Raw genomic sequence first — 27,075 nt, 5'->3', positions numbered from 1 at the left:
GTTGCCTGCCATTCTAGTAAACAAAGAATGTTGCCCACCATTCCAGTTCTATAAGGATCTAGCCATTAGTCACTGCAGCTTTCCACCCATGGCGAGCCCTGAAAGGAATTCAGGGTGGAAAAAAACAAGAAGTATTCTGTGCTTTGGATTCTATTGGCCCTAGATAGTTAAATGCATACCTAAGGAATAATTTAAATGAAACCAGATTCTTGCATCTTCCCATATACAGAAAAGCACTAAAATCATTAATTTGAGATGTCTGTTCTTTGTGATTTGACAGTAATCTTTTGATGTTCAACTACATTTTTTTTTCCAGCAAAAAACTCCTATATATCCTGGCTTCTCTCTTACCTCTTCCGAGCATTTCCTCAAAGCTGAGAGGCTGTCTCCTGGGCTATTGTCTTCAGTAAGATCCCCAAATAAAACTTAACACGCTACCTTTAGGTCGTGTGTTTTTCTTCAGTTGACATATAGTAGAGGCTCAGTGCATGCTGTTTGGGCTGCTGTTGAAAGTGCCCTTGGGAAGTGTAATGGGAGGATCTGGGAAGATGAACATTTAGTGAGTGCAGTTATTATGTTCAGGTTCAGTGTGGATACTTCACATAACCCTGTGAGGCTGGTGTTAACCTCTGATCTACAGATGCATGCCAAAGAGGTTAAATCATCTACCTAATGTCACATGGTTAGGAATGGTGCGCCATGACTTAAGCCCTGGTTAATCAGCTCAGTGTGTGTATTTTTTGTCCACAAGCAGAAGGAATTGTCAGCCAGGAGACTATAGCTGCAATGGGACTGGATAATTATAGCAGAAAAGAAAAAACACACTGAGCATATGATCCTGGCAGAAACAAAATGGAAACTGAGAAATCAAGCCCCAAATTTATTTCTGGCACTGTGGAGTCTCCCATCTACTGCTGGCCTAGCTTTTGCATGTAAGCTTCTGTCTTTGGCTGTGATGAATGGATTTCCAGGATACTCAGCAAGTTTGTGGTGAGACTACTGAACTGGTTGGTGATCTTTGAGGAGACATGAAAAATAGAGTAAAACAAAGGCTTGGAAATAAATGTGTTGCCCTGATTGCCGAAACAGGGAAGAATCTAGATTTCAAAGACTATATACCTGTGAGATGTTTGTTCATCCCTAGCAAAATTCAAGGGACTGTTAAAAGGATGATGTGTGGATACTAAAAAGAGAAGTAGATACCACCAGGATTCAACATGGATTTCTTAAGAAGTCCTGTTAAATTCTCTTCCTTAGGATGGAGCCAGGCAGATCAGGGTGATGCTACAGACACTGTACCTCTGGATTTTTAGAGGTACAGCTCATTCATATCATAAGATGTCTTATGGAGAAAGTGAAGAATGTTTGGTGTCAACTGAAAAAAAACGTACAACCTAAAAGTTGAGAATTATATTTTATTTGGGGCATTACTGAGGCCTTAAGCCCAGGATACAGCCTCTCAGATACCTCTGAAGGACTGTTCTGAAGAGGTAGGGGAGGAGCCAGGGCATACAGGAGTTTCTGCAAAAACACCAGGTAGCTGAACATCAAAAGATTACTGCTGGGCTTCCGTGGTGGCGCAGTGGTTGAGAGTCCGCCTGCCGATGCAGGGGACACGGGTTCGTGCCCCGGTCTGGGAAGATCCCACATGCCGCGGAGCAGCTAGGCCCGTGAGCCATGGCCTCTGAGCCTGCGCGTCCGGAGTCTGTGCTTCGCAACGGGAGAGGTCACAACAGTGAGAGACCTGTGTACCGCAAAAAAAGAAAAACCAGATATCTCAAGTTAATGAATTTAGCAGTCTTCTGTGTATGGGAAGATGCAAGAGTCTGGGCTTAATAAAATTATATCCTGTTTTTCTCCATCGTGAATCCCCTTAGGGTGCACCATTGGGGGTGGCTGCAGTGGCTGATGGCCTGATAGTCTCAACATCCTTTGTTCACTGATACGGCAGGCAAACATTCTTTGTCCACAATGGGTACAGATAAGTGCATTTTACAAACCTGTTTCACATCTAGTTCACTGAAAAACAAACAAACAAACAAACAAAATATATATATATATATATCTGTACTTATAGTTTTGGAACTTTAAAAATTTAAAAACGTTGTTTGAAACACTGAAAATGAAAAAGACACAAGAAAGACACTGATTTTTTTTTTGTATATTTATTTTATTTTATTTTTGGCTGTATTGGGTCTTCGTTGCTGTGCGCGGGCTTTCTCTAGTTGCAGCGAGCGGGGGCTACTCTTTGTTGTAGTTCCTGGGCTTCTCATTTGGTGGCTTCTCTTGTTGCTGAGCACAAGCTCTAGGCATGGGAACTTCAGTTGTTGTGGCTCGTGGGCTCTAGAGCCAGACTCAGTAGTTGTGGCACACGGGCTCAGTAGTTGTGGCACGCAGCCTCAGTAGTTGTGGCTCGTGGGCTCTAGAGTGCAGGCTCAGTAGTTGTGGCGCACGGGCTTAGTTGCTCCGCGGCATGTGGATCTTCCTGGACCAGGGCTTGAACCTGTGTCCCCTGCATTGGCAAGCGGATTATTAACCACTGTGCCACCAGGGAAGCCCCACCCCCCCACACCTCCCCACCCCCCCATCCATGTCTTTTTGTTCTTCTCGTTCTTGATTTCTTAAAAAAAAAAAAAAATGGTGGGGGAAATGGCCACCCAAAACGAGATAGAATTACTTTGAGCATTTGCAACAACAAAACTGGATTAAATTCTTTAATGAATCTTTGTTGTCAAGTAAAAAACCCTACATTTTAAATATTAAATTGGGAAAACACTGTTAAGAGTTAAAAGATGCTTCTTTGTGTGAATTAATGTGTGATTGAAATAAAGCTCAGTTCATAAAGCAGAGCATGAACATAGCAGTTGTTCACATTTTGCTCATAGCTCTGAAAATGCAAGTTCTCCCCCAGTTTCTTTACAGCATGATAGGCTTTCAGCTGGTGATCAGGTGGCTAACATTTCCATTTTATATAAGAAACAACTTGATCACATGGTTTTTCAGTGCCTTCCCTAAAATCCATGATTGTTAATAGATTCTATTTTTTCCTCCATTATTTCTCAAAGGAAATATAGCAGCAAATTCATTCACTGCCAGCCATTACAAATATTCAGCCCTTTATTAAGGTACATAACATTACAGTAGGCTTAGAGTGCTAATACATAGATAATAAAATAACTATAGCTAGTAAAACAAAGCAAATGAAAAGAAACTTAAAGAGCCTTGATCAAATGAAATACTTAAAACTTTCAATTGAAACACTGTAGAAATTATATATTGAAAAGCACTAGGAATATACAATAATTCAGTAACAATTATTGAAGGAATAAATGAAAGAGTCACAGTGATTAGAAATTATTTTCATATTAATATGTATATTAGTGGGGTTCTCCAGAGAAACAGAGCCAACAGGATATGTGTGTATATGTAAAGAGAGATTTTTGGGTGGGGGGGGCATGCTGCATGGCTTTCGGGATGTTAGTTCCCTGACCAGGGGTTGACCCTGGCCATGGCAGTGAAAGCACCAAGTCAACCATTAGATCGCCAGGGAAGTCCCCATAAAGAGAGATTTTGTTTGTTTGTTTGTTTGGGTTTTTTTGCTGTATACAGGCCTCTCACTGTTGTGGCCTCTCCCGTTGCGGAGCACAGGCTCTGGATGCGCAGGCTCAGAGGCCATGGCTCACGGGCCTAGCTGCTCCGCGGCATGTGGGATCTTCCCAGACTGAGGCACAAACCCGTGTCCCCTGCATCGGCAGGTGGACTCTCAACCACTGCGCCACCAGGGAAGCCCCAACAGAGATTTTTTAAAAGGAGTTGGCTTGTGCATTTATGGAGGATTGACAAGCCCAAAATATATAGCATAGACCTGCATATGTAGTTAGAGACCCAAGGAAGAGTTGCAGTTCAAGTCCAAATGCAGTCCTCTGGTAGAATTCCTTCTTGTTTTGGGGAGGTCAGTCTGTTCTGTTCAAGCCTTCAAGTGATTGGATGAGGCCCACTTAGGTATGGGGGCAGGGGTAACCTGCTTTACTCAAAGTCCACTGATTTAAATGTTAATCTCATCCAAAAAACACCTTCACAGAAACATCCAGAATGTTTGGCCAAGTTTCTGGGCACTGTGACCCAGCCAAACTGACACAAAATTAACCATCACAGTATGTATTAGTTTTCCTTATATAGATAAGCATAGCATATATTTAGTTTCTATTTCATGTAAGACAGATTAGAAAACTAAACATTATTACATTTACTACAGGTACAACACTGACTGAGCCACAGGTAGCTTGGTCTAAAATGTTTAATCCTATAAATAGGCCATAGTATTGAACACATGGTCTTGTTAACAGTTCTAAGAAATATATTTCTAGAAGTAAGTTAAATGCACATATAGTTTTATAAAGAACAAAAAACCATCAGTAAAAATATTTAGGTTATAATATTCCTAGAGTCTATTTTCCACATTCTTGTTTGGTTAATTTGGTCACAATTTTAAACTGTAAAAAATTACCCTTTAGAGGAACTAAACTATAACATGACATAAACTTCCTAAGGAAGGTAACTTGAAAAATATAAAAAGTGATTCCAGTTTTTCTAAGTAACATTTGAGATACTACAAGAGCAAATTAATTAAGAAAACCTTTGAAATTATTCAATTATCTTTAAAATTATACTGGCATAATTTAATATTTAGAATGCCTAAAATAATGTTTTCATAGTAGATTTATCACTAGAGTATTTTGATCTTGAAAGCCTCAGTGCTGCTTTTTTTTTTTTTTTTTTTTTGGCTGCATTGGGTCTTCGTTGCTGTGTGCGGGCTTTCTCTAGTTGTGGCGAGTGGAGGCAACTCTTTGTTGTGGTGCTCGGGCTTCTCATTGTGGTGGCTTCTCTTATTGTGAAGCACGGGCTCTAGGCGTGCGGGCTTTGGTAGTTGCAGCATGTGGGCTCAGTAGTTGTAGCACACGGGCTCAGTAGTTGCAGTGCACGGGCTCAGTAATTGTGGCTCGTGGGCTCTAGAGCGCAGGCTCAGTAGTTGTGGTGCATGGGCTTAGTTGCTCCGTGGCATGTGGGATCTTCCTGGACCAGGGATCAAGCCTGTGTCCCCTGCATTGGCAGGAGGAATCTTAACCACTGCGCCACTAGGGAAGTCCAGCCTTAGTGCTTCTAATGTGTAGCTTTAACCTGAAATCATAATCCTTGGTTTGCAAACATCAAATTCAATTTTATGTTAGTTGATATAGAAACTAAACAAAAAATTCGTAAATCAAGGTGATAGCATGCAGCAACCATTGCTACCAAAATGGAAAAGTTCTATTTTTCCTTAGAGATTCTATGAAAAGAAAACCCAAAGTGAGTGACAAAGTCTACACATAAACATTGTTTAAAAATAGGATGTTTGCTCAAAATGGAAAATAATCCAAATGTCCACCAATTGTTGAATGGATAAATAAAATGTAGTATACCCAAATAATGGGATACTATTCAACAGTATAAAAAGCAATAAAAAGGAATGAAGTACTGATACATGCTACAATATGGATAAGCCTTGAAAACGTTATGCTAAGTGAAAGAAACCAGTCACAGAAGACCACATAGTGTATGTTCCTATTTATATAGGCAAATCTATAGAGACAGAAAGTAGAGCTAGGGAGGATGGGGGGATTTGGTTATGACAGATAACAGGTAAGGGGATGTGGTTGTTTTGGGGATGAGGAAAATGTTCTAAAATTGATTGTGGTGATAGTTGCACAATTCTGATTTACTAAAAAGCATTGAATTTTACTCTTTAAATGGGTGAATTGTATAATATGTGAATTATATTTCAATAATGCTGCTACCAAAAAAAAGAGAGAGAAACAAGACAAAATGCAAATCAGACCATGTTAACATCCTTTCAAGGACTGCTCTTGCACTCTGAATAAATTCTAAATGGGTTTAAAAAAAAAAGAATGTTTTCCAAAATCTCTTGCAAAATGTCAGTGAAACTTTATAGTCTGAATTAAGACCTTATAAAACAAGGTTAAATTATACATAATTTTTCTGATTTGCATACCTTCCACATATAAAACAAGGTTAAATTGTACTGATTTGCATACCTTCAACAAGGTTCAGCTGATATACATAATTTATAGGTATCTACAGGAATTCTTTTTTTTTTTTTTTAACTTTATTTTTTTGGCCATGCTGTGCAGCTGCTCGGCTTATGTGATCTTAGTTCCCTGATCAGGGAGAAGTGAAAGCACGGAGTCCTAACCCCTGGACTGCCAGGGAATTCCCTCCATAGGAATTCTTAATGTCTCTTCATATCTTCTCTCAGTAATTGTTGTTTATTGTTTTATACTCTTTCTATTCTAAATACCAAGAAGTCTTTTCACAGGGAGAGTCAAATCACTTTCCATTATCCCCAAAAGTGTAGGTGACAAAATATAAAATTAAATAAGATTTGTTAAAGTAACATAAAATCTCCATAACAATATTCAGTGACTGCTTATAAATGTTACCAGTTATCATAAAGCCTATAAAGTTTATCCTTAGACTAATAAAAAGAAATGTAGGGACTTCCCTGGCAGTCCAATGGTTAAGACTCTGCACTTCTAGTAAACTCAAAATGGATTAAGGACCTAAATGTAAGATTGGACACTATAAAACTCTTAGAGGAAAACATAGGAAGAACACTCTTTGACATAAATCACAGCAAGATCTTTTTGACCCACCTTCTAGAGTAATGGAAATAAAAACAAAGATAAACAAATGGTACCTAATGAAACTTAAAGGCTTCTGCACAGCAAAGGAAACCATAAACAAGATGAAAGGACAGCCCTTAGAATGGGAGAAAATAATTGCAAATGAAGCAACTGACAAAGGATTAACCTCCAAAATATACAAACAGCTTATGCAGCGCAATATCAAAAAAACAAAAAACCCAATCAAAAAACTGGGCAGAAGAAGACTTCCCTGGTGGCGCAGTGGTTAAGAATCCGCCTGCCAATGCAGAGGACATGGGTTCGAGCCCTGGTCCAGGAAGATCCCACATGCTGCGGAGCAACTAAGCTGGTGCGCCACAACTACTGAGCCTGCACTCTAGAGCCTGTGAGCCACAACTACTGAACCCATGTGCCACAACTACTGAAGCCCAAGCGCCTAGAGCCTGTGCTCTGCCACAAGAGAAGCCACCGCAATGAGAAGCCCATGTACCACAACGAAGAGTAGCCCCCGCTCTCCACCTCTAGAGAAAGACCATGCCCAGCAACGAAGACTCAATGCAGCTAAAAATAAATAAATAAATAAATAAATGGGAAAAAAAGAAAAAAAGGGCAGAAGACCTAAATAGACATTTCTCCAAAGAAGACATACAGATGGCCAAGATATGCATGAAAAGATGCTCAACATCACTAATTATTAGAGAAGTGCAAGTCAAAAGTACAATGAGGTATCACCTCGCACTGTTCAGAATGGGCATCATTAAAAAATCTACAAACAATAAATGCTGGAGAGGGTGTGGAGAAAAGGGAACCCTCTTGCACTGTTGGTAGGAATGTAAATTGATACATCCACTATGGAGAACAGTATGGAGGTTCCTTAAAAAACTAAAAATAGAATTACCATATGACCTAGCAATTCCACTACTGGGCATATACCCAGAAAAAAACATAACTCAAAAAGACATATGCGGACTTCCCTGGTGGTGCAGTGGTTAAGAATCCACCTGCCAGTGCAGGGAACACAGGTTCGAGTCCTGGTCCGGGAAGATCCCACATGCTGCGGAGCAGCTAAGCCCGTGCACCACAAATACTGAGCCTGCGCTCTAGAGCCCATGAGCCACAACTGCTGAGCCCAAATGCCACAAGTACTGAAGCCCATATGCCTAGAGCCCGTGCTCCACATCAAGAGAAGACACTGCAATGAGAAGCCCATGCACCGCAAGGAAGAGTAGCCCCCACTTGCCACAACTAGAGAAAGCCTGCACGCAGCAATGAAGACCTAACAGCCAAAGATAAATAATAAATAAAATTAATTAATTAATTAATTAAAGAAAAAAAAAGACACATGCATCTCAATGTTCATTGCAGCACTATTTACAATAGCCAGGTCATGGAAGCAACCTAAATGCCCATCGACAGACGAACGGATAAAGAAGATGTGGTACGTATATATAATGGAATATTACTCAGCCACAGAAAGGAACAAAATTGGGTCATTTGTAGAGACGTGGATGGACCTGGAGACTGTAATACAGAGTGAAGTAAGTCAGAAAGAGAAAAATAAATATCATATATTAACGCATATATGTGGAATCTAGAAAAATGGTACAGATGAACTGGCTTGCAAGGCAGAAATAGAGACACAGATGTAGAGAACAAATATATGGACACCAAGGGGGGAAAGGGAAGGTGGGCTGAATTGGGAGATTGGGATTGACATATATACACTAACTAATATGTATAAAAGAGGTAACTAATGAGAACCTGCTGTATAGCACAGGGAACTCCATTTCACTGTACAGTAGAAACTAACACAACATTGTAAAACAATTATACCCCAATTTTTTTAAAAAAAAAGACTGTATGCTTCCACTGCTGGGAGCTTGGGTTCAGTCCCTGGTTGGGGAACTAAGATACCGCATGCTGCTTGCTGTGGCCAAAAATCCCAAAAAGAACAAAAACAAAACAAAAAAAACCCCAGAAGTGTAGATTTGCTTTAAAATAAAAATACAGTGCTGATTGCTAAAAAGTTCTTTCTTAAAAAGAAACAAACAACCTAGGGATCAATTTTTTTTTTTTTAAAGGAGCTCTTTGTTGCATTAGGATGTGCTATAATGAGCAAGACTCCAGACAAAATTAAATGTTTGCCAAACTAGAATACAACACACTTTTAACATCATTAATTATAGGTTATATTGCAGCAGCAGAATAGTTTTTTTGACTGGCATTATAAAGCTAACTTTAAGAAAGAAAGAAAGACACCAAGAGTGAATAACAAATGGTGTAACTAAATTACTGCAAATGAAGATTAGCAGTGAGAAGTGAGGAAGGTGACACTAAACCATTCTGATACGATGGCATCTCTAATTTACAAGAAGTAGAACTCCCGTATCAGCATAAGATGGTAAAGTGGACTTGAAAAAGTTGGCCTCAGTGTGAATATCCAGTGTTGAAGCACCTTCCCTGAATGAGTGAACAAAGTTAAGGACATGTAGAGAGATTTTTATGCTGGAATGTCAGAGTCTTTGAAGGCTTTCTTCTCTGCAAAAGTTGTATGTAGCAGTTTTCCTACAAACTTCTCATTTAATTCAGAGCTAAACAGTAGAATTTCAAAACACAGCTTAAGAGAAAGCCAGTCACTTCTGTTGTGGCAACATCAGAGTTGTGTTTTGTTGTTGAATCCGTTGTTGCTTCCTCAATGACCATTTCACAGGATTCTTCATTTGCTCTGAGCCAGAAGTTAAATACGCTAAATCAGATTCTCCTTTCTCATCAGAAGCATAACCAAGTTTTCTGTTTACATGTTGACTAGAAGCTTAGATATGGTGACACATTCACAAAAATCTCTGCAAGCCCACTTTATTCCTTAATATTTGCAATGTTTTATGAACATCCATATTGATACAGCAAACTTTCCTTATAGTTCTGTTTTAATCAAATGGAAAAGGTTTTTCTCATCCCGTCATTTAACATCTGAGCTAATCTGAAGTAGGAATTACTTCAGGATTATGACTCCAAAACATTATTAATGCTCAGTATTAACTCTGAAATATATCTGATGGTTTTTGAAGTCTTCTACCTTTGGCCAGTAAAAGAAATAGGGATCTGACTTCTGAGCAGTGGCTTCTGGATAACTGGTCTAATATTCTGAGGAGTACTATTGCTGATGGGCTGTATTCATAAATGAGAGGAGCCATGGAAACAACCATGTGTAATTTTGTTTAGAACTCTGCTGCAAGTCACAGGGTCCGAATCAAGAAGGCTCTCACACCTTTTAAGAGATCCAGAAGAAAACCATAATTGATTGTTCTGGCTATGTATTTGTGTGACTATATCATTATTATGATGCAGAGACAGTATGGTGTTTCTCAGAGTGAGTGCCTGATCAAAATATCTGCAGTCTGCACTTTTTATTCATCATTGTTTTGAACCTTTTCTAGTTCTGTAAGGAAGCTGTCCAGAGACTTATGTGAAAGTCTACCAACTTTTGGTACAAGATTTCTTACCATTACAAAGGAAAGTGTTGAGTCAAATAGGAAAGCAATATGCTTTGTGAGTCCTGTAGACAGATCCAAATTGCTTATACTGGCTGTGTCAGCTGGATCTTGACTATTTTTATCAGTACCAGAGCTGACAAAACTTCTTTTCAGGACTCCTACTTTCCTTGCCATCTTTTTTTTAAAAAATTAAATTTAATTATTTATTTTGGTTGCATCGGGTCTTAGTTGCGGCACGTGGGATCTTTGGTGAGGCACGCGGGATCTTCTGTTGCAGCACACAGGCTTCTCTCTAGTTGTGGAGTGCAGGTTTTCTCTCTCCAGTTGTGGCCTGCGGGCTCCAGGGCACGTGGGCTCTGTAGTTTGCGGTATGTGGGCTCTCTTGTTGAAGTGCTTGAGCTCAGTAGTTGTGTTGCACGGGTTTAGTTGCCCTGCAGCACGTGGGATCTTAGTTCCCCAACCAGGGGTCGAACCCACATCCCCTGCATAGGAAGGTGGATTCTTTACCACTGGACCACCAGGGGAGTCCCTTTCATTGCCATCTTATATCGAATAAAAAGAGTATCTTTTGTGGATGGAAAGTACTTTTAAATCTTTTTGCAGATGGAACATGGCACCTTGATGAATGTACTTGCTGCACATTTATTACTTATGTCTCTTCTTAGGGGCAGAGCCCAAGCAGCAATACATGGAAACATTCTTAGCCAGTGATATGTCTATCTCAAGGACACTTGCAAGCTCTGCAACATTAGTATGCTCATCTATTGAAAGAAATATAAAGTTTCAAAGTAATCACCTAGTCATCTTGAACTCAATTCATTACAAAACCTTCAGGAGAATAAAATTCAGATATTGACATGTTCAAATAAATCCTTTGTTGTATAAACTATGTAGCATATTGTAATATAGAGATTCAGAGAGTTGAGTATATTTCTCAGGCAAAATGCACATCTTTATGTCATTTTTGAGATCTGACCAGCCTATACCACTCACCATGCCTCTTTGGCAGTTTCCACCGGCTTTATTGGTAGAAGATGTGACCATTCCTCAAATTTCAAAAAGAAAAAGTTTGATGATCTACACTGATTCATAATATCAATGTATTGCTATCTTTTTATTGCCAAGAAAACTTAGACAGTCAGCCCTAATAGAATTGGGCAATGAAGCATAAATTTTTGCTTTGGCCACACCAGGCGACTTGTGGGATTTCAGTTCCCAGACCAGGGACTGAACCTGGGCCACGGCAGTGAAAGCCTGCAATCCTAACCAGTAGGCCACCAGGGAACTCCTAAAGCATAACTTTTCTCATTGTTCATAATGTCCTCTATAATCTCAGTATAATATGATAATGGTGTTATCCTCAGACCCTTTACCATAATACCCAATAAATGGTAAATGTATAGTGTGAAATAATCTCGACTGTAATAGTTCCTCAAAGTATTTGCATTCAATCTTTCTTGATGTGTTTAGGTTATATTTCTGTATCATAACTGACTGTGGGTATGTAGAGGACAATCTGCTTTGCAAATTTCCTCTGTGAATTTCCAAGACCCTATCACGTGTTGGTGGGCAGCCTGTTCCGTGAGTGGCTGTGCCTGATGTGAAATTCCTATCCATGGTGCAAGGGCCCTGGGACAGCTGGTGGGGAGCCTGCTGGAGGCCTGGTGCCTTACACTTTAGAATGCCCGGGCTGCCCCATGGTGAGGGCTCCAGACAGCTCAGCACAGCAGAGAACAGTGTCAGGGGTGCATTAGAGGATCTCAGTTTCTTCATTAAATTATACTTTAAGGAGAAAAGAGCTTTTAAAATCATAATTCTTGTAAATAATTATGCAGGTTCACTTATCTACTCTCATATGTGACTGCTCCTCAAATTTCAGTGAAAGGATTGGAGAATGCCTTCATTTTGCTTCTCTCCATTTCAAAATTCTTGCCTATGTGACTCTTTTATTTCTAGGTTTACCATATCATTTCCAGAGTGATCCCTCCTGCCTGTACCCATTATTCTATGCTCTTCTGTTTTCTCTAGGACCTTTCCTCCTATCTTCAATCTTTCCTTTCTTCTACTGTGTGTGTGTGTGTGTGTCTGTGTGTGTGTGTGTATGTGTATAAATAAAAAGATACCCTCAGGACTTTCCTACTCTTTTTACAGTGGCTATTTTTTCTCTTTTCTTTCTCTGCCAAACTTCCTGAACAGTTGGCTGTCCTCTGACGTCTCAGCTTCTGGCACAACTCTTACATATCTGATGAATGAATAAATGAATGATCTCACATTCATCTCTTCATTCACTTTACGCCAGCCACACAGGTCTTTTTTCTGTTCTTTGAACATGCCAAGCTCCTTCCCATAGGACCTGTGGACTGCTTGTTCCCTTTTCCTGGAACACTTTTCCTCAGATCTTTACGTGGCTAGCACCTCTCATCATCCCTACAAACACACAGATACACAGATACAGACACAGACACAGACACACACACACACACACACACACACACACACTTCTTGGAGATCACCAGTGGTCCCTTCTTCAAGTTGAGTGCACTTTTAAAAAAAAATTTATTTTCTTTTATTTATTTGTGGCTGAGTTGTGTCTTTGTTACTGTGCACATGCTTTCTCTAGTTGCAGTGAGTGGGGGCCACTCTTTGTTGCAGAGCACAGGCTTTAAGCATGCAGGCTTCATTAGTTGTGGCTCTCAGGCTCTAGAGTGCAGGCTCAGTAGTTGTGGCGCACGGGCTTAGTTGCTCCGCGCCATGTGAGGTCTTCCCGGACCAGGGCTCGAACCCGGTCCCCTGCATTGGCAAGTGGATTCTTAACGACTGCGCCAACAGGGAAGCCCTGAGTGCACTTTTAAGTAAAATTTTTATAGAAGTATAACATACATATTAAACAGTGCACAAATCATAAGTGTACAGCTTGATAAACTTTCATATAGTGAATGCCTCGATGTAATTTTCACTCATCAAGAAACATTAACATTATTTGTCAATTATTCTTCAATAAATCTAAAAAAATTTTAAAAGAAACATTATTAACACCGCAGAAACAACCTCTCATGTCCCTTCTCAGTCACCATTTTCCCAGAGAATAACTACTATACTGATTTTTTAAAATATATTTATTTATTTATTTGGCTGCATCAGACTTTAGTTGTGGCATGTAGGATCTTTTGTTTTTTTTTTAGTTGCAGCACATGGAATCTAGTTCCCTGACCGGGGATTGAACCTGGGTCTCCTGCATTGGGAGTGTGGAGTCTTAGCCACTGGAGCACCAGGGAAGTCCCTATACTGATTTTTAATATCAAATATTTGTTTTGCCTGTTCTTAAACATCATATACGTGGAATTGTACTATTTTCTGTCTTTCACTCAACATTAAATTTGTGAGATTCAGCCAAGTTACATGAAGTTGTAGATCTTTAATTATCATTTCTGTATAGTCTGTACTGTATGAGTATATCCAGCGTATTCACTCTACTGTTGATGGGACATTTCAGTTGTGTCCAGTTTTTGTCTATTACAGTAGTACTGCCATGAACTGTCATAACCTTTTGCACTTTTAATAGCCTTATTGAGGTACAACTTAAATACCATACAATTCACTCATTGCTAAGTGTATGATTTAATTAATTCTTAGTAAATTTATACAGTTGTACAATAATGACCACAATCCAGTTTTAAAACACTTGCATCACCCCCAAAAGTTGTATTGTGTCTGTTTGTAGTCATTTCCTTCTCTCACCTCAGCCCTGGATGACCACTGATCTACTTTCTGTCTCCACAGCTTTGCATTTTCTAAAATTTTCATATAAGTGCAATGTAGTCTTTGGTGTCTGGCTTCTTTCACTTAACATAATGTTTTTTGAGGTTCATCCATGATGCATGAATCAGCAGTCTGGTCCTTTTTTATTGCTGAATAGTATTCCATCACAGTGATATAGAACATTTTGTTTGTGTACTCACCAGTTGATGGGCATTTGGATTACATATTTCCAGTTTGGGGCTATTATGAATAATGCTGTTATTGACATTCATGTACAAATCTTTGTGTGGACATATGATTTCATTTCTCTTGGGTAAATACCTAAAAGCAGGATGGCTGGATCAGATGGTAAATATATATTTAATATTTTAAAAAATTCAAAAATTTCCAAAGTGGCTCTACCATGTTACATTTCCACCACCAATGCATAAGGAATCCAGTTTGTTTCCTACAAAATTTACCACTTTTAGTTGACAAAGCTGTGGATTTTTGCTCTCTGTCAAATTATTACCCATGTTTTATAGGTAAATAAACTGAGGCTTAAGGAGACCAAGAATTTGACCTATGTCACATAGCTAATAAGTATCAGAACTGGGATTCTAACTTTGCTTTTTGTTACAAGGTTCATACTCATTCCATTGACATGAATTGAGTTGTATACTTGAATACTCAAGACATCCCCACCCCCTCTGCAAAAATAGATTATTCATTGTTTTTTGCTCTCAAAGGCAAAACTCTATTTTAGGAAGGGGTTTTCTTTAGCTCTTAAAAATTTATTTATTTTAGAGAGAACTTGGATCCTTACCTAACATCATACACACAAATTAACTCAAAATGAATCAAAGACCTAAATATAAGATCTAGAGAACTATATGGACTTCCCTGGTGGTGGTTAAGACTCTGTGCTTCTAATGGCAGGGGGCATGGGTTTGATACCTAGTTGGGGAAATTTCTCATGCCTGTGACCAAAAAAAACCCCACAAACCCAAAAAACCTATAAAACTCTTAGAAGAAAACACAGGATAAAAGCTTCATACCATTATATTTGGCAATGATTTCTTAAATGTGATACTGAAGGCACAGGCAACAAAAGAAAACATAGAAAGGGACTTCCCTGGTGGCGCGGTGGTTAAGAATCCACCTGCCAGGGGCTTCCCTGGTGGCGCAGTGGTTGAGAGTCTGTGTGCCAATGCAGGGGACACGGGTTCATGCCCCGGTCTGGGAAGATACCACATGCCACAGAGCAACTAAGTCCATGCGCCACAACTACTGAGCCTGCGCTCTAGAGCCTGAAAGCCACAACTACTGAGCCCGTGTGCCGCAACTACTGAAGCCCGTGTGCCTAGAACCTGTGCTCTGCAACAAGAGAAGCCACCGCAATGAGAAGCCCGTGCACCGAAACAAAGAGAAGCCCCCGCTCGCCAAACTAGAGAAAGCCTGTGCGCAGCAATGAAGACCCAACACAGCCAAAAATAAATAAATTAATTAATTAACTAAAAAAAAAAAGACAAACAACCCAATCCAGAAATGGGCAGAAGACCTAAATAGACATTTCTCCAAAGAAGATATATAGATTGCCAACAAACACATGAAAGAATGCTCAACATCGTTAATCATTAGAGAAATGCAAATCAAAACTACAATGAGATATCATCTCACAACGGTCAGAATGGCCATCATCAAAAATCTAGAAATAATAAATGCCGGAGAGGGTGTGGAGAAAAGGGAACACTCTTGCACTGCTGGTGGGAATGTTAGTTGATACAGCCACTATGGAGAACAGTATGGAGTTTCCTTTAAAAACTACAAATAGAACTACCATATGACCCAGCAATCCCACTACTGGGCATATACCCTGAGAAAACCATAATTCAAAAAGAGTCATGTACCAAAATGTTCATTGCAGCTCTATTTACAATAGCCAGGAGATGGAAGCAGCCTAAGTGTCCATCATCAGATGAATGGATAAAGAAGATGTGGCACATATATACAATGGAATATTACTCAGCCATAAAAAGAAATGAAATTGAGTTATTTGTAGTGAGGTGGATAGACCTAGAGTCTGTTATACAGAGTGAAGTAAGTCAGAAAGAGAAAAATAAATACCGTATGCTAACACATATATATGGAATCTAAGGGAAAAAAAAAAAACAAGGTCATGAAGAACTTAGGGGTAAGACGGGAATAAAGACACAGACCTACCAGAGAATGGACTTGAGGATATGGGGAGGGGGAAGGGTAAGCTGTGACAAAGTGAGAGAGTGGCATGGACATATATACACTACCAAACGTAAAATAGATAGCTAGTGGGAAGCACCCACATAGCACAGGGAGATCAGCTTGGTGCTTTGTGACCACCTAGAGGTGTGGGATAGGGAGGGTGGGAGGGAGGGAGACGCAAGAGGGAAGCGATATGGGAACATATGTATATGTATAACTGATTCACTTTGTTATAAAGCAGAAACTAACACACCATTGTAAAGCAATTATCTCCAATAAAGATGTTTAAAAAATGAGAAGATAATAAAAAAAAGAAAACATAGACAAATTGGAGCTCATGAAAATTAAAAACCTTTGTGCATCAAAGGATACAATCAACAGAGTAAAAAGACAACCTATAGAATGGTAAAAAATATTTGCAAATCACATATCTCATTAGAGGTTAATATCCAGACTATATAGAGGACTACTAAAACTCAAAAACAACAACAAAAACCCAATTCAAAGTTGGGCAAAGGACTTGAATCGACATTTCTCCAAGGAAGATATACAGATGGCCAATAAGCAAATGAAAAGATGCTCAATATCACTAATCATTAGGGAAATGCAAATCAAAACCACGAGATACTACTTCACACCCATTAGGATGGTTATTATTTTTTTAATGGAAAATAAGTGTTGGTGAGGATGTGGAGAAATTGGAACACTGTGCACTCTTGGTGGGAATGTAGAGTGGTACAGCTGCCATGGAAAACAGTATGGCAGTCCCTCAAAAATTGAAAAACAGAATGATCCAGCAACTGATCCAGCAATTCCACTTCTGGGTATATACCCAAAATATTGGAAAGCAGGGTCTTGGAGAGATATTTGTACACCGATGTTCATAGAAGCATTATTCACAATAGCCAAAAGGTAGATTCAACCTAAGTATATCCATTGATGGAAGAATGGATAAGCGAAATGTGGTATACAGATATATATATATATGTATATATGTATATATATATATATATATAATGGAATATTTTTCAACCTTTTAAAAGAAGGAAATTCTGACACATGCTATAGGATGAACCTTGAGGACATTATGCTAAGTGAAATAAGCCAGTCACAAAGAAATAAATTCTATATGATTCCACTTATATGAGGTACCTAGAACAGTAAAATTGAGAGACAGAATGTATAATGGTGGTTGCCAGGGGCTTCCTGGGAGAGGGAAATGGGGAGTTATTGTTTCATGGGTATGGAATTTCGGTTTTGCAAGATGAAACGAGTTCTCGGGATGGATGATTGCACGACATTATAAATGAACTTAATGTCACTGAACACATAAAAATAGTTAAGATGGTAAATTTTATGTTATGTGACTTTTATTACAATTTTTAAAAATTAAAACATTCATTCATTCACTCATTAAGTTTGCAATATTCCAGGCACTCTACTAAGGGCGAGGGATACAAATGTAAACAATACCCTGTTCATGCCTGCAAGGAACTTACAGGCTAGTGTGACCAACAGACAGGTGGGCACAGTGTGACCAGGGTTGTGGGAGCCTGTTGGAGGGGCACCTTAGTCCCCTATGTATGTCAGACCCAGCATATGTTTAACAAATAACAGAAGTCGGCAAAGCAATAAATGCTACAAGATCTGTGCCTTTGATTCATTATCAGAAAACTCTCTCCTAGGCAGAGCTGGAGGTGTTGAGTCTGCTACTACCCAAGTGGTTTGGTTCAGAGGCCAAAAAATGATTTGCTGGGAATATTACTGAGGGTATTTCTAAGTTACTTAGAACATGTGAGCATTGTCCTTTTTTTTTTTTTTTTTTTTGTGGTACGCGGGCCTCTCACTGTTGTGACCTCTCCTGTTGCGGAGCACAGGCTCCGGACGCGCAGGCTCAGCGGCCATGGTTCACGGGCCCAGCCGCTGCGCGGCATGTGGGATCTTCCCGGACCAGGGCACGAACCCGTGTCCCCTGCATTGGCGGGCAGACTCTCAACCACTGTGCCACCAGGGAAGCCCGAGCATTGTCCTTTTTTCTCACTACTCCTTCCAGATGGAATCTTCTATTGATTTTATTACTATTCTATTCACTCAACTCCCACTTCCAATACTCTTGTCTGGGTTATGACAACAGCTTCATCTTCCTACGACCAGAGTCCACTCCACTAACTCATTCTCTGCACTGCAGTCAGTCATCCCTACTTAAAACACTTCAGTGGATCCACATTACCCTCAGAATACTCCAGATTCCTTAATGTGGTGTCTTAGCTCAGGCTGCCATAACAATATATCACAGACCTGGTGGCTTTAGCAACAGGAGTTTATTTCTCATTAAGGTTTGGAAGCTGGGAAGTAAGATCAAGGTGCCCATCCGTTAGGTTCCCTGGTGGGGGCCCTCTTCCTGACTTGCAGACAGCCTTCTCACTGTGTCCTCACATGGTGGAGAGAGAGCACTTTGGTCTTTCTTCCTCTTCTTATAAGGACCCTAATCCCCTCATGGGGGTGCTACCCTCATGACCTCATCTAAACCTAATTACCTCTCAAAGGCCCAAACTCCAAATACCATCACATTGGGTGTTGGGGTTTCAACATATGAATTTTGGGGGCACAAATATTCAGTCCATAATATGTGGCTTCTCCAGCCTTTCAGGGACCCCTGTTTTCCTCTTTATCCCCATCTCTCTCACTGCAACCTAGCCATGCTGATAGCTGTCAATACTTGAATACCCCTTGTTCTTGCTTCTTTCTAGGCCTTTGTACAAGCCATTTCCTCTACCTAGAATGACTTTCCCCTCTTTTGCTAGGATAACTCCTATTTGTCCTTTAGGTGTCCTCTGCAAAGAAGCTTCCTGGGCCCCAAACCAGGTCAGGTGTCCTTCATCTGGGTTTCTCCTCTTGAGTGCCTTGTGTATTTCCCTACCCCACCATCCACCACCCCAGTGAACTCCCTGAAGGCAGGACGGGCCTTGTTCACCTCAGTCCCTAGTACAATGTGTGGCTAACGATGTATGCACAATGAATACTTTGGTTTGTATAGCAGTCTGTACTTTTCAGAGTGTCCCGACACAAATTAACTCACCTATAGAGGTATAATTATATTTCCTTACTTAACATTCATTCCTCCTGAATAAAATATTCCTTTAAAAATATTACTTTTACTAACAAGATTTCTGTGAAGTCAGTAATCCACTATGGGGCTTCCCTGGTGGCACAGTGGTTGTGAGTCTGCCTGCCGATGCAGGGGACATGGGTTCGTGCCCCGGTCCAGGAAGATCCCACATGCTGTGGAGCGGCTGTGGCCGTGAGCCATGGCCGCTGAGCCTGCGCGTCCGGAGCCTGTGCTCCGCAACGGGAGAGGCCACAACAGTGAGAGGCCCGGGTACAGCCAAAAAAAAAAAAAAATCCATTGTGTCACTAATGTGACTGAGCCAGGGGTCAAACTATCTCATTTTTCCTGATATACTAAAAGAGTTTGTGAAAAAGCAGATTTCTTTCTATAACCCAGCAGGGCCCTATGGGGCCTTCCTGGGACAGACCCCTCTCCTATAGTCTCTGCTTTAGCTCCTCTGTGAATTACCTAGATAATCATATCTGATGCACATTTCCTGAGTAGTTTTACAGATGTTAAAACTCCCACCAAATGGAAGAAATTAACTACTTGATGATGATGAGCCCATAGCCCCCAGACCTACTGGCGCCTAAGGATTGATAATGTTACCCCTGTGACATTGTCCTGTTACCTCACCATCAACCAATCAGAGAACTGTGCACAAGCTGTTCACAGACCCTGGGATGCCCCTCCCTCACTTTGCCTTTAAAAATGCTTTGCTGGGACTTCCCTGGTGGTCTAGTGGGTAAGACTGTGCTTCCACTGCAGGGGTCACTGGTTCAATCCCTGGTGTGTGTGTGTGGGACTTCCCGAGTGGTCCCTGGTGGTTAAGAATCCGCCTTCTAATGAAGGGGATGTGGGTTCGATCCTTGGTTGAGGAACTAAGGTCCCACATGCCACAGGGAAACTAAGCCCGCGCGCTGCAGCTAGAGAGCCCATGCACTGCAACTACTGAGCCTGTGTGCCACAACTAAAGACAAGCCCGTGCACCACAACTAGAGAGAAGCCTGTTCGCTGTGACGAAAGATCCAGCGTGTCACAACTAAGACTCGACCCAGCCAAAAACAAACAAACAAACAAAACAAAACAAACCATTAGGGAGTTCACATGTTTTGAGTACTAGCTTTCCTGAACTCCTTGCTTGGTGCTCTGCAATAAGTGCTGTACTTTCCTTCACCACAACCCAGTGTCAGTAGATCAGCTTTACTGTGTGTGGGCGAGAGGATTCAAGTTTGGTTCGGTAACATTTTGAATGACTTGATGGAGGTATGTGTCTGTGAGGGTGCAGTGGGGGAATGGGTATTGGCCTCAGCTGGTGATCTGACCTCAGCAGTTTGCATCCCTGGCTTCCTGGTGGCAGAAATTGGGAGGCAGGACTAGGAAGGGAATGCCTGTGGCTTGGAGGAAGCTCTTAGTTCTTAGAATCACAGAACTTTAGTCTTAGGTCATTTGGTTCAACCTCTGCCTTTAAGAAGTGGGGAAAGAGATCTAGTATTTTGCCCAGAAGAACCTCAGAAGACCTCCCACCAATCTTGTTTTCCCTCTCCCAAAAGCCTGAAGTTGGAGGTCACTAGGCTTCTGATCTCAATCAAAATATGTCTCAGAAGCATTTATCCCCTCTCTTTCAGCATCATCATCTGAATAGTATGCTCTGGATAGATGATGGGTTAATATTGCTACATAGAAACTCATGGAAGGCATAGTCCTTGGCCTCTAGGAACTTACAAATCAAGACCAAGTGTTTAAAAATGATTTGCACATGCCGTTAAGTCAAAAGAAAGAGAAAGTTTTAAATATAGCTTTTATTTGAAAGATGAACCAGACATTAAATCAAAATAATTTTTTTTTTTTTTTTGCTTTTGCTTGGACTTTCCACTTCGTATATGTAGATGCTCAAAAATTGTGATTTAGGTTTAGGAAAGTGCTGATTTAGGAAAGTGGATGTTCGTTTTTCCCCAGGGTTCAGAGCAGTCAGAGTAGGGAAGGAAGGATGACATCACTGAGCACCTCCTGCAAAGTGAGGATTGTCATTCCCACTTCTCTGTAGGACTCTGAGGTGCAAGGATTCCCCATGGTTAGGTTGCTAATAGCTCTGTGTGTGTGTGTGTGTGTGTGTGTGTGTGTGTGTGTGTGTGTGTGTGGTTTGAACCCAGTTCTGTCATCAGAGCCACACAGGCTGCTAAGAAGCAGAAAGTCTGGCATTCTGGGTCCCAATTATCAATGTGAAATACGGACAGTTAAGTTCAGAAGGAGGTTATCTGGTTCAAGCCTGCCTTTTACAGATGGTGGAGCCGAACCCCTAAACGACAGAGTAGCCAGCCTGCAGAAGGGCAGAAGGCAGTGTATGTCTGTGGGCCAGGTGTGGCCCAGCGCTGACACACAGGAAGCCTGAAGCGAGAAAGGGTGATTCCATCCAAGAAAGAGAAGGCAGAAAAGTGGCTATTCTCATTCCCACACTCAAGATGTGAATTCCTTTATTGAGTCATAGTAATTTTCCAAAAATTCTGAGTCCTGGTACTTTAGGCTCTCAGCCCAGTATTTATCTTTGTCCCTAAACTCCACACCCTTCAAGGTGTCTCACAGTCCAGCACAGAGTTGGGGGCTCCTGCAGCTGCACATCATTCTCTGTCACCCCTGGCCCCCAAACCCCTGGTTCCTGTGGTCTCACCTCAAGACAACTGTGTCTTTCAAAAACTTCTTCCCTGGCACTTCCTCACTGACCGACAAAATCTTTCCCAAGGCATCGTCCTGATATTTACATTTGTACAGAGCTTTTGCTTTTATAATGTGCTTTCTTGCCCACCTTCTCACTTGATGCTCATAAACACTCCAAGTGAGGTAGGAGGAAAGGGATTATTACTCCCATTTTACAGGAAAGAGACTGAGGCCACCCTCTTGATTCTCCAGTGTCATGAGCAAACATTTATGTGTCTAAGCCTCACACTGGCTCAGCAGTGCTCCTTTGACACAGGTTCTAGGTTTTCTCCTTTTCTTCTCACAGTTCCTGGAATTCCAGTGGGTTTTACACAGCAGGCACGCTACAAATATAGCTGATGATCCATGGCTAACCGAAGGCTGCAGTCAAAAGCTTTGTGTTGCTTTGGCAGTGCCCCTGTAGACTCCTTAGCTGATTTCCAAGTGAATCGCATGCCACTCCTGTCCCTTTCCTGTTTATAATTCATCGTCTAATCAGATTTTTCAGGGGACATAAGTTTGCAAACTTCCGTTTTATCCAAATGGATCTGTTTTGTTTTTCCTTGCCTAAATGTTAGGCATCCAACCTGATGGGTTTCACAAATTAATGTAATTTATTTTCCATTTTGTCAGTGCAAAACAAAGGTATTCTTAAGACAAAGCAGTGAAGACCACAGTCCTTCCTCCTCTTCTATTTCTTGAGTCAGCAGCAAGTAAACAGTTCCGTAAACATGTGTGGGTCTATGTCCTTGTGTGTGTGGACCGCTGCTTTATTCTATCCTTAACTGGTTTTGTCCTAGTTAAGTACCAAGTGGCCTTGTCTTAGTCAAAACGGAGATTCCCGTAGCATCTGGACTTTCATCAAGGCCCGTTTCAGTTGCTCGTAGGTGACGAACATCACCACATTCCAGGCTCCCAAGCGCAAAAATGAGGGTGTAAATCTGATGAGAGAAACAACCACATGGTCAGGTGGGTGGACTGGAGTCCCACACGGATCTATGTGCTCTCCCCCACTCGGTGCTGGTGCCAAAGGACTGTTATTCGCGAGCATTTTCTGAGATTGTTGAGGCATTTTCTTCTCTACTGAAGGAATTTAGGCAGAAGCTGGAGTTAGGAAAGGAAAGAAAACTAACATTTTGAGCCGTGTTACTGTGTCAGGCAGTTAATTCTCACAGTTCTATCAGGTAGCTATGATTGTTGCCAGTTTTTTCTCTTTAGAAACCGAGGTTAAGTAGCTCAGTTAAAACCACCTGATTCCATTCTGCTGCTGGGTATTTCTGGGCTCATTTACAACCTGAGTGGCTACCCCTGCGGAGACCCCGGCCTCCAGCTGGAGGCCCCCCAGGGCAAAAACAACGTGACACCAAATTTAGCTACTCTCCGGAGAGCCTGCCAGTCCTGCGGTAGGTAGCGCGCCTGGGCAAGAGCCCCCCCTCGGCTGTGCTTCGCAGACTCTGGGAGCGGCCCGGCCCCTGCCTCTTCTTCAGCCTCTCTCTCCGCTAATCCCCTCCTGGTCCTCTCAGCTCCTGCCAGACGCTTCCTCCCACACCTTTGCCCATGTTGCTCCTTCGGCTTGGAATATCTTCTTCTCTCCTTGCCAGGCTGTTCGCTCTCGGCTCTGTGGGACTCAGCTTGGGCACCAGAACCTCCCACCAAGGCCTCTCCTGAACCCTCAGCCTGGGCCCCTCACAGGGCGTATAGCATGGGGACAACGAATGTGAACTCTGGCGTTAGACCTGGATTCATATCCTAGCTTGACCAGCTCCTTGAACTTAATCTTTCTCAGCCTCAGCTTACTTATCTGTAACATGAAGACAGCAACACCTACCGCACAGAGTTGTCTAGAGGATTAAATGAGTTAAGGTACAGCACATAGCACAGGGCTTGGTATTAGTAAATCCTCAATAAATGTCCCTTACTGGTTGGCTGCTCTTCAAAGCACAGCACAGGGCCCAGCACCCGCAAGATGCTCAGTGAATGTTTGCCAAGTGAAAGTACAAACCGAGACAAGTGGCTACAGCTGAAGAGTGAAATGATGGAGGCACTTACAGGAAAATAACTGTCAGCTGGAACTCAGTTTTGTGACGTCATCCCAGGGTCAAGAACATGGTTGCTTGTTGGGCCCAATCTAACGCTGGGCGCCAGAAAATTCTCCTCAGTGGTGGAGGTAAGAGGGCCAAGCAAAGAGCTTAGCATGGGATGGACGATGTGGGTGGTATCTGATGGTCAGGGTTTGAGCCGTGGCTCTGCTGTTCAAACTTTGTGAGCTGGGACAAGTTCCATGACCTTTCTTAGCCTCAGTCTCTTCCCCAGTAAATGTGGAGAACACGGCCCAGTTCAGGGGGGTGAGGTAGTATCTGTGAAGTGCTTAGCAAAAGGCCTCATACTTAGGGACTTAGCAGTCACGATGATTGTTAATGACTACACTATAGAGTGCTGCCTTGGTGCTGGGGACTCTGGGATATGGAAGGTATATACAGTTGACCCTTGAACAGCACAGGTTTGAACCGTGAGGGTCCACTTGTACACAGATTTTTTTTTTCAATATTAAATACTACAGTACTGTATGATCTGCGGTTGGTTGGATCCGTGGTTGGTTGAATCTGTGGATGTGGAACCAGGGATATGGAGGAACAATGACAATGGAGGAACCTCATGTATGGAGGGCCAACTATAAATTGTCCACGTATTTTCTTTTCTTTTTTTTTTTTTTTTTTTTTTGCGGTACGCGGGCCTCTCACTGTTGTGGCCTCTCCTGTTGTGGAGCACAGGCTCCGGACGCGCAGGCTCAGCAGCCATGGCTCACGGGCCCAGGTGCTCCACGGCTGTGGGATCTTCCCGGACCGGGGCACGAACCCGTGTCCCCTACATCGGCAGGCGGGCTCTCAACCACTGTGCCACCAGGGAAGCCCTGTCCACGTATTTTCAACTGCATGGGGTCCATGCCCTTAACCCACGCGTAGTTCAAGGGTCAACTGTATAAGCCACAGTCCTTGGCTGCAAAGAGCCTGCACTCCAGCATGGGGGATAATTTAAACTTACAAATACTATAATATTGATACAAAGTAGGAAGTGGTAGATCCCATAAAAATGGTGTGGAGGAGGTATCACTGAAGTTCACAGAATGGGAAAATTTACACCTGAGAGTGTTAGGGAGGAGGTGGCATTTGAACTAGTCTTGAAGGACAGCTAAGATGTAGAGCATGTGGATGGCACAGGAAAGGCATTCCACGTAGAGGGAACAGTAAATGCCAAGGCAGAGAAGCAAGAAAACATGAAGCACATTGGGCATTAGGGCTGCTGACTGTGGTGATCCACAGTGATGGCGGTGGGTCAGGGAAAAGTCTCAGGATTACCTACCACCTTTCCCTCCTCCTACTCTGCCCAGGACATTTGGGGATGGCACTTTGACCTATGCCTAGACATCTTTTTCTCAGATAAGCCTCCCTGACTCTCCAAATCAGACCTGGTCCACTCTTTCTAAAAATCATTTCCGGGCTTCCCTGGTGGCGCAGTGGTTGAGAATCCGCCTGCCGATGCAGGGGACGCGGGTTCGTGCCCCGGTCCAGGAAGATCCCACATGCCGCGGAGCGGCTGGGCCCGTGAGCCATGGCCGCTGAGCCTGCGCGTCCGGAGCCTGTGCTCCGCAACGGGAAAGGCCACAACAGTGAGAGGCCCACATACCACAAAAAAAAAAAAAAAAAAAAAATCATTTCCGTAGGTCTTTATACTTGACCTTTGTGGCATTTACACCTGTGCTGTTCACCAGTGTGTTTCCAGGTGGACCCATGGTAGACACAGTCCACATGGGGGGAAGGAAGGGAGGTGGGGAGGGAGGCCTGTGCCTCTAGGAGGGCATACTGGCAGTAGGAGGGGAGGCTCACCCCTTATAGAAGGCTGTGGGGCCCTCCTGGGTCACCATCTTCAGCATACAGTCGAAGGGGCTGCGGTACTGGCCTGGGGGTGAGTTCATATACCGGGTCTTCACCACGTCCACTGGGGAGGCCACCACTGTGGCACAGAAGCCAGCTCCAAAGGCAGAGATGAAGTGGCAGGGGAAGTTGTCTGTCGCAGGTTAGGGAAGAACAAATATTGGGCTGTGAGATGAGGAGTACCCTTGCTTTCTGTTTCATATGTGTCCACTGTTTGTCCCTCATGAAACTGTGAACTCCCTGAGGGTAAGGATAGTGTTTTCCAAATCTCTCTCAGTGCCCAGGGCGGAGCTCTTGGTAAGGACTCGTAAAACAGAACTGGGCTGTCCCAGAGTTGGAAGGTAAACCAGTCCAACCACCTAGTTGGAGGAAACTGTAGTAAGAGAAGGTGACCCTTGCTTAAAGGTGCATGGGGAGAGGTGGCACGGGGCTGGAAGCCAGGTCTCGGGCCTCCTGTCTGGGGTTCTTTCCTATTCATCATAATGATGTACTGGGCACTTTTTGCTGGGCACTGCGCCTCCCTCTACTCCTTCTAAAGCCCAGTTGCCCGTGGGTGGTGCCCACTCTCTGGAGTCCCGGGTTCCCTCTCTGCTATGGGAGGGCTGTCTGCCTGGAGCCCAGGGCCTCACCGGTGAGCAGGTGGCAGTCTAGCAGCTTCTCCTTGATGATGTCGTAGGTCACCATCTCAGCACAGTTGATGATGGCATTCCTCGTGATGTTGGGCAGAGTTCCTGTCAGGGAGGGGTTGGGGCTGATGAGTGGGGAAGAGGAGAAATGGAACCCCTGGCTGCAAGGCCACAGGCCCCAGTTGGGGGGACATGGTGCCATATTCCAGGGGTCTCAGAGGAGCCCACCTCAGGTGGGCAGATTCCATACTTTCCTTTCTGATGTTTAAAAACTCTCAGGTTATCCATGTCCATCTTAGAGACAAAAACCAGAGAGGCCCTCTTGTGTTTGTTTGGGCCACAGTTCAGAGGATAATCTGCAATGTCTATCAAAATTAAAATATGCCCCCCTGAGACCTGGCTAGAGCCAGAAAAGGAAGCCTTTCTTTGGAAGAGGGAGGCGAGGATCTTAGAACAGTGACAGGATGTAGCCCTGGCAGGGCCCTTGGAGAGCATCAAGACCACCCCCCTGGTTTCACAGATGAGGGCCGGGCTCCAGGA

The 27,075-nt window shown here is 42.6% G+C and overlaps 2 protein-coding genes and 1 pseudogene across 12 annotated transcripts in view; 1 reads left to right on the top strand and 2 right to left on the bottom strand.

Annotated features, from left to right (window-relative positions):
- Window positions 1–27,075, top strand: part of DNAJB13 (DnaJ heat shock protein family (Hsp40) member B13) — an 83,061-nt gene that overhangs the window by 38,196 nt on the left and 17,790 nt on the right. The window contains exon 9 of one of the 8 annotated variants that reach the window (XM_067038540.1): window positions 13,378–13,424. The exons of 5 other annotated variants lie outside the window; for them this stretch is intronic. In XM_067038540.1, coding sequence (XP_066894641.1) covers window positions 13,378–13,405 — 28 coding nt within the window. In that variant the 3' untranslated portion in view covers window positions 13,406–13,424. Of the gene's footprint in view, window positions 1–316; window positions 417–13,377; window positions 13,425–27,075 lie in introns of those variants that run through there. 2 more of the 8 variants (XM_067038541.1, XM_067038539.1) reach the window with 2 other exon arrangements.
- Window positions 137–27,075, bottom strand: part of UCP3 (uncoupling protein 3) — a 34,639-nt gene continuing 7,700 nt past the window's right edge. For 3 of the 4 annotated variants that reach the window (XM_059070850.2, XM_067038545.1, XM_067038546.1), the window contains exons 5-7: window positions 26,539–26,640; window positions 25,862–26,042; window positions 21,726–22,918 (exon numbers count right to left, since the gene is read on the bottom strand). In XM_059070850.2, coding sequence (XP_058926833.1) covers window positions 22,804–22,918; window positions 25,862–26,042; window positions 26,539–26,640 — 398 coding nt within the window. In that variant the 3' untranslated portion in view covers window positions 21,726–22,803. Of the gene's footprint in view, window positions 1,745–21,725; window positions 22,919–25,861; window positions 26,043–26,538; window positions 26,641–27,075 lie in introns of those variants that run through there. The other variant, XM_067038544.1, reaches the window with a different exon arrangement.
- On the bottom strand, window positions 8,991–11,239 carry LOC131760313 (protein FAM91A1-like; annotated as a pseudogene).

This window comes from Kogia breviceps, chromosome 7, assembly GCF_026419965.1.
Source record: "Kogia breviceps isolate mKogBre1 chromosome 7, mKogBre1 haplotype 1, whole genome shotgun sequence".
NCBI lineage: Eukaryota > Metazoa > Chordata > Mammalia > Artiodactyla > Physeteridae > Kogia > Kogia breviceps.
The sequence above is the reverse complement of the archived record's forward strand: the minus strand, read 5'-3'. Positions and strand labels throughout refer to the sequence as shown.